The sequence below is a fragment of the Hydractinia symbiolongicarpus genome, chromosome 7 (genome assembly GCF_029227915.1).
Source record: "Hydractinia symbiolongicarpus strain clone_291-10 chromosome 7, HSymV2.1, whole genome shotgun sequence".
Lineage (NCBI taxonomy): Eukaryota > Metazoa > Cnidaria > Hydrozoa > Anthoathecata > Hydractiniidae > Hydractinia > Hydractinia symbiolongicarpus.
In genome coordinates, this window is record NC_079881.1 from 4,767,323 (window position 1) to 4,774,607 (window position 7,285).

Genomic DNA, 7,285 nt, shown 5'->3' on the forward strand with positions numbered 1-7,285 from the left:
ATAATGGATGGATGTGATCGGTATCTATGAAAAACTCTAACAGTGCTTCCTTGTTCATCTTTAACTCTCACATTGCAGTAAGTAAGACTGTATTGACCAGGACTTCGCTACAAATACCACTCCACTAGCAAAATCACTGCGTTTTTAGAAATTAGCTATTGCGCATGACAATATCTGTACGTTTGTCGCCAAATTGCGAAATAATTAATCACGTCTCATGAAAAGGTGAATGTTCTTTTTTGGAATGACAAGGTATTGTTAATCTATCTGAACTGCCCGCTAATTTCTTTCCTGCATGACGCCTCCAACCAACCAACCTCTGCAGGACGCATAAAAAGACGTAGTTTAAAAATCGATTAAAACACGTGCTAGAAATTGATGTACGTTTTAAAAACAATGAACAGTTGCCAGGAAATTCAGAAAAGGTTAAAGTCAACCTCGTCCTCAGGGCTTTTTTACGCCTGTTGTGACGGGACGTAGTTGGGTTAATGTTACATTTTCCTTTACCTTGTCACAAGGAAGCATTGGTCTAAAACTAGTATTGGAGAAGTTTGCAGTAAAACACTCCTTCGCAGGTAATGGAGACTGCATATCGATGAGTCATGTTGTCGTTTTCCATGCGCACGTCTGATTGCGCACGTAAAAAAAGTCTCCTGGAAGAAGTTATGAGAAAAAAAGCTATTGTGCATTAAACAGATCTGCATGGTCGAGGTTTTCATTTTCTTCTGATTAAATAATATATAAACAAAAATGCTGTTCTAATATCCAAATCTACGTGCTTCTGCGTAATATTTTAAACTTTTTCACATGACCTATTTAGGTCGACTGCCAGTAGGAGATTGGTAAAGCCTTTTGCGATGTTATTAATATTTTGATGTTATGTCCTGCCATGAGAAATATATAACAAATTGTTATTCTTTGTGTTCTGCATTTCCACACGAAGGTTAGAAGGGGAAACAATAATTCTTGTCCATTATCTAAAAATGAGTTTCATCAGACGGGGGTATTGTAGAATAAATTGTTTCGCTTAATCGCTAACGTTGTTTAAAACGCGATTGTGAACTTTAGTATCAACAATGGCTTGAAAATATTAAGATTTAAAAAAAGAATTTTACTAGTATTGATACAATTTTATATATCAAAATTTCGAAAATTTTAAATCGAATTTGCTAATCCTAGCATTTACACATAACATTTTTCAGTGGATTTTGTCTCCCACTTCGTCCCGAGGGCTTCATCTAGCCGAAAACCTTGTTGATCAAAAATAAAAAAATACAGTATTTGAAATTTTTTCCGTATGTCCACCCGTCTTCAGAATGTTAAAAATGTTCAATAGCAATTTTTTTTAAAAAAAAAATACGCCTCGCTTTTTATTTCCGCGCTTTTAACATGCTGTGACGTGTATGTCGACCATGCTTTTTTCATGCGGCGTGCAGGGGCTATATATACAGTACATTCTTATCGCATTGGGATAGTCACTACAGAAGGCAGAGCTGAAAGAAATACTACAAACAGGTAATTATGTTTATTTCACTACCTATCCTGCTTTGATATCATTTTCGCTATTTTTATATTGTGAAATAACTATTTATAAAATATATTATTCTATGCATTTATCTTGACTAAAATCACTTCGAGCAGCCAAACTCACTAACAAAACATATGATTTTGTTTTCTCAGTTTATTTCTGAACGAGAATTTTGAAAATGAAATAATAAATTTGGCTCTCAACTTAAGTAAACTATAGTTCGTCTCCAACTCTCTACTAAAAATGGATAAAAAGATAGATAAAAAGGCATGAGACGAAATTGTTACCACGCCACTGACTCAAATGATTCTCGACGATACTCTTAATATAATAATTTTGTATTTTTCTTTCATGTTTATGGAAGACGCTCATCCCTGTGAAAAGAGATTTTTTTAACACGCACGGTTGCTTCCGAAAAAAGATTTACTTCAAGCAATCTGTTATAATAGGAAATTCTACTCGAACCTCGATATTTTGAGATCTTTAAACAAATTTTAAATGTGCCTTTTTATCAGGAGGATTTAATAGCTCAACAGATTTAAGTAGACACATGCAAAAATTTGGCAAGGCACCAGAATTGTCTTGTTTGTTTTAAAGGTATAATCAAAAATTCTGACTTACATTTGGTAAGACGTGCTTGGTTATCCCTAGAATGATATAAATATTTATTACATTTTATTTAAATCTAGCCTTTCTGTAATAAGTTATGAGTTTAAATCTTTGTATGAGAATACACATTATTCCTTTAAATGCATTTCTTTCATTTCTCTCGTTCTATTTCTAGTTTCCTTCTATAATGTTTGTTAAAATAGGATTTGCGTGAAGCGGGACAAAATAACATTTTTAGAATGAGGTAGCATTCCATTCATTCCAGGTATTAAATACTGTCAGGGTTGGAAATTTCTCAAAATAGGAACTACATTCAAGACTAATAAATAAAAGGTGGATTTTTTCCCACACGATTCAACCGTTTTTATTATCGTTACTATGGCGACTTTGCTAAAACACAATCAAATTTAATAAAAAAAATAATCTAAAAAAGAAACAAATGAGTAAATGTTATAAAATCAGATTTTCTTTTTCCAGGTGGCAACGATGCATCTGTTTCTATGGTTACATGTTATTCTGATAGTAAATGAGACGTTACTATGGAAACATTGCAGTGGACAGGCGCAACTTTTTTTCGAATTGCTAGAAGACAAAGAAAGTTTAAGATTGAAAAGCATTACGGTCGTGCAAGCGCTCGTCGAGCAACTGTCTTCATCAATAAAAACTAAACCGACAGCCGAAGATCGAGATACTACGAAACTACTTAAAATTCTCGGTGGTTCGTTTGATCCACGCTACCACTCAATTTCAAAACCACGTGACCTAAACTTAACTTATTCTGAGAAAATAATAGAAAAACAGTTAAAAGAGAATATACCGGAGAGTTTGAGCAAGGAAGATTTCGCTTTAACTGGCGTTGATACAAACTTGAAACTTCATTCGCGTGCAAAGTATTATTTTCAACTTTATTTGCAGCTGAAATCTTTTTGTCCTATCAGTTACCAATGGCTGGATTTAGGGGAGACATTCTGGCCACGATATTTTAAAGAAACGTTCTGTATACCAAAACCGTGTTCGTATCCATCTGGTATGAAATGTGGACACAACAGAAATGAAATGCATCCAGTCTCTTTGTTGTATTGGAATTGTCACGCAAGAGTTAAAAAAAGTGGAGCCACGCAATGCGGGTGGAGCAGCATCAACATAAAGGTGGACAAAAAATGCGTGTGTTCTTGTGCTGCTTCTTGATTGTGGTGTTTAAAATCGTCCACTTAGAAGAGTCTTGGGGACCAGGTTGGTATCGATACATCATTTATCGTAGTGGTTTGAAATTGGAAACAATTGTTGAAGCTTGATTTTAATAAAACATGGAGCAGATGGTAGTGACTTCAAATAGCTGTCACGATGATTATCCCGAAGCGTCTGAATCAACTGACTTTGAAGTATCCTTTGATATTTCTCTTTGTATATATCAACAAAATAACAAGTATTTTGTATTCATATCTTAATAATTGTTATTAAACATTAATTGTACAGCAATTATTAAAATAACAAAATAAAAAAAATGGGAACGAATTTGTGAATATTTTGATTGTTTATATTCATTTTATAAGAAATGGGAGGCTAAAGCTTATAAAAATAAGAAATTTCCAGTGCTGTATTTTTTAGGCTTTAAAAAATTAAGTAACTCTCTTTTCGCGAACTCTTTGTACATACGCTTGCGTGATGGAATAATGTACAGAGACAAGTCGATGTCAATTTCATTCCATATGTATAATTTTAAATGACGAAATAAGAAACTATTGGCTCTTTGCCTGTACTGGAGCCTGTCACTGGTTTCTTTTTAAAAATTACGTACTTCGACCGTCAATGGCGTTAATAAGATACGGCGTACATTATCGAGAAAAAAACTTGTTGGATAAAATTGACGACGCAATGCAACATTTGTCGGAATATCTTGAAAATATACCATTTTTTAAATTAGAAAATGTTGAAGACATTAGGGTTGGTTTTTATTAAATCCGTAGATGGAAAAAACCTCCACAGTATTTATTTACGATAGCCCCTATGGCTCACTTCTCTTCTCAATAAAAACACTTCTCTTCTTAGTCAAAACACTTCTCTTCTGTACACTTCTCTTCTGTATCAAAACACTTCTCTTCTGTATAAAAAACTTCTCTACTTTGATACCCAAAGTTCTCTTCCGTTCGAAACACTTCTCTTCCAAGTGCAAAACACTTCTCTTCCAAGTGCGAAACACTTCCCAGACTGAATCTGGTCCTTAATATATGAATTTATCCAGATCTTGTTTATAAATAAATGGCACAACCCGGGCCCTGCGCATAGGAAATTTTGGACCCAGTAAAGTTTGCATAAATTCTTACGGGGGCATATTAACGTTTCTACAAAATTAGATTTTTCGCGGGAAAAACTTTCGAAATTTCAAGCTATATTCTTATACGGTCCCAGAAGCGTAATACGAGATCGCTTTTTTTTATCCAGTTTCCACTAACTTTGAACTTTTATAATTGCGATTCGGCGAAACTAGAACGTTTTGCGTGTTACCATTGACCCTACTTTATCCGGGAATAAACATTGGTTGTGATGTCTGTTAGGAACAGAATTCGTGGTTTACAAAAACCAAGATATTTTTTTTTGCAGCAATAAACATTGTGATCTTTGTTGGGAAAAGAACTCGTGGTTTTCAAAACACAAGATATATATTTCTAAAATCCAAGCATTTTACATTGTTACAGGTGTTGTATTACATATATCTTTCTACTGCACAAATCAAGGCGATATAATAATCAATAGCTTCATGAGCTGTATCTGGCTTAAGTTTGGAGAAACCCTCCATTGGAAGAACTGTTTCCGCAAATTCAATACATTCAGGCTCATTATCGTGATCTGGTACAGATAGTTCGCTAAACTCTTCTAGCTCATTAAGATCTAAAGTTTTTTTTAAAAGACTGGCAACCATATAATTCTGGATTCTGGAACAAAGTACAATGTATCAGGCCTTCCACAGGGAGCAGTAGCACCTTTGCTTGGTGCTAACAGAAGTTGATTCCAACGAATTGCAAATTCATTAAGGTACTTTTTGATCAAATCCATAAAGCAGTAGCGTACACATTCAGCAATGAGTGCATCACCAGCATCTAAAAATCATAAGTCTGCAAGTTCTCTAAAAAATAACCTCCACCAACTTGGTCTGTCTTTTGAAAGTTGTGACCAAAAAGATTCGATTCAATGATTAGCTGTTGATGTACAAACAATAAAACTGCCAGTGCCAGCATATTCGTCATTATGCTGAGATCTTAATGCAATCTCAACAGCTTCCAAAATACAGTTTTCAGTACCATTATCAGACCTTATTCTTGTTGAAAAAATATGTCACATGGCGAGGGGACTGGTCCCGTGTAATAAACCTCACAAAAGGTTAAAACTACGGACCAATGATGTAAAATTGCGGACCAGATTTTAGAATTCAAGTTGTAAAGAGCCACATGCAGAGAAGTGTTAAGTGTAGAAGAGAAGTGTCAAAATACTGAAGAGAAGTGCTTCGTTATATAGAAGAGAAGTGTTTTTGATTTGGAAGAGAAGTGAGCCATAGGGGCCATCGTATTTATTGTCGAGCTCGTGACGACGACTGTTGCATAACTGTTGCACAAGTGCTGTTCAACAGTTGTTCATCAATTTTATGCCAATGTAAACCAACCTTTAGTTTAATTAAAGAACATGATTAAAAAATAATAGTGATTTTTGTTGCTGTTTTACATTGTGTAAAAAATTTTCTAAACGTTACGACTCTACTTCACATTAAATTTCGAGTTTTATTATGCAAATTTGACAATTGGCAAAAATCATTCAACGGACAGTGAGACACGTTATCAGTATAAGAGTTTTAAGCGTGCAAATACGTCATTCTAAAATTAGCTGACGTTAGCACTATTTTTACCTGTCGTCAACCCACTGTGAAATACCATTTCAGGACTTGGCGACAAACGTGTCAGAATCTCTGTAACAACAGCCGTATATATTGTCTGTAAAGCCAAAACCGGTTCATGCTAAAGAACGCACAAAATTTTCTAAACTTCTAATAACAAATGCGATATATTTAATCAGCGAATCTCCGTTGATGTTCCACGGGCTGAAGAATTTTTGCCTCACTTACCTTAACTTTACAGGACGCAATAGCATGCAAAAAAATGCGTTTCGATTGTTACAAGCGCACTAATTTTTATCAGTGACTCGCCTAATTCGTGTCATTTTCTTTTATTTCTTTTAACTTCAGGTTATTTTAGTTTGCAAAATAATTCCAAATCAGTGAACCTCTTTGGACAACCTTGTTCCTAGCCCTTTTCTACGCCTAGTCAGAATATCATAGAAGAACCCTGAGGACAAGGTTTCCTCTGTGGCTGTTCGGTATTGTAAGTGGTTCCTAAAACTAGTTGTTTAAATTAAATGTCCTTCTATTCAAATAAATACTTTTCTAGTATAATCAAAGTTTTCATGTTCTTGAATTATCTATATTGTGGAGATTTCGAATTCGAAAAAATACACAAATCAACGTTTTATTTATTTAACGTTTTATTTTATTTATTTTTCACACAAATTTTTTTGACAAAAATAAGTAATTTAAACAGAACGTGTGCAAGCCCTGGGACCAAACTTTTTATCCAGTCCAGAAAAGTCAGAAAACATGGGAGTACATTGTTAAAGCGAAGTGCTGGAGTATACAGAAATCCATGCCGGTAAAAATAGGGTTAATTAAGTATTGTCTTAGAAACGTCCCGTAAAGTGTTGCAACAAATGTATCAAAGTTATCTCGTGCGTTTTTTAGTTTGGCAAGTCTTCTATATAAAGAGACGTTGTCTAGCTAGGGTTAACTGGGAAAGTTTGCAGCAAAATCGAATTCATTTTCGAGGGGAGAATGCTTACAATATTACTGTAAATCTTATCAACATTTATCAAAGGATCATCTGTCCGCAACCTCGTTCCCAGGGCCTGCCACTCCGTAATAACGGCGCTGGGGCACAAGACCCTGGGAACGAGGTTGATCTGTCCGCTATGAAACAACCAATATAGCTGGTATCTGATGCTTAAAAAAACTTAACAGAAATCCATGCGTGATAAGACTTGATAATCTATTGTAAAAACGATATATGAAAGTCTTAAGATTGGCGCATTCCACAACGAATAAAACAA

The 7,285-nt window shown here is 34.7% G+C and overlaps 1 protein-coding gene across 1 annotated transcript; it reads left to right on the forward strand.

The window, feature by feature from the left end:
* Positions 1–1,268: 1,268 nt before the first annotated feature.
* Positions 1,269–4,131, forward strand: LOC130648683 (noggin-1-like). Its single transcript, XM_057454742.1, has 2 exons — positions 1,269–1,515; positions 2,615–4,131. The coding sequence occupies exon 2, from the start codon at positions 2,624–2,626 to the stop codon at positions 3,323–3,325; it is 702 nt and encodes a 233-aa protein (XP_057310725.1). The 5' UTR covers positions 1,269–1,515; positions 2,615–2,623; the 3' UTR covers positions 3,326–4,131.
* The last annotated feature ends 3,154 nt before the right edge of the window (positions 4,132–7,285 follow it).

Bases quoted from the DNA above. Each gene is read 5' to 3' on its own strand.
- LOC130648683 (XM_057454742.1), top strand. From the start codon at position 2,624: ATGCATCTGTTTCTATGGTTACATGTTATTCTGATAGTAAATGAGACG.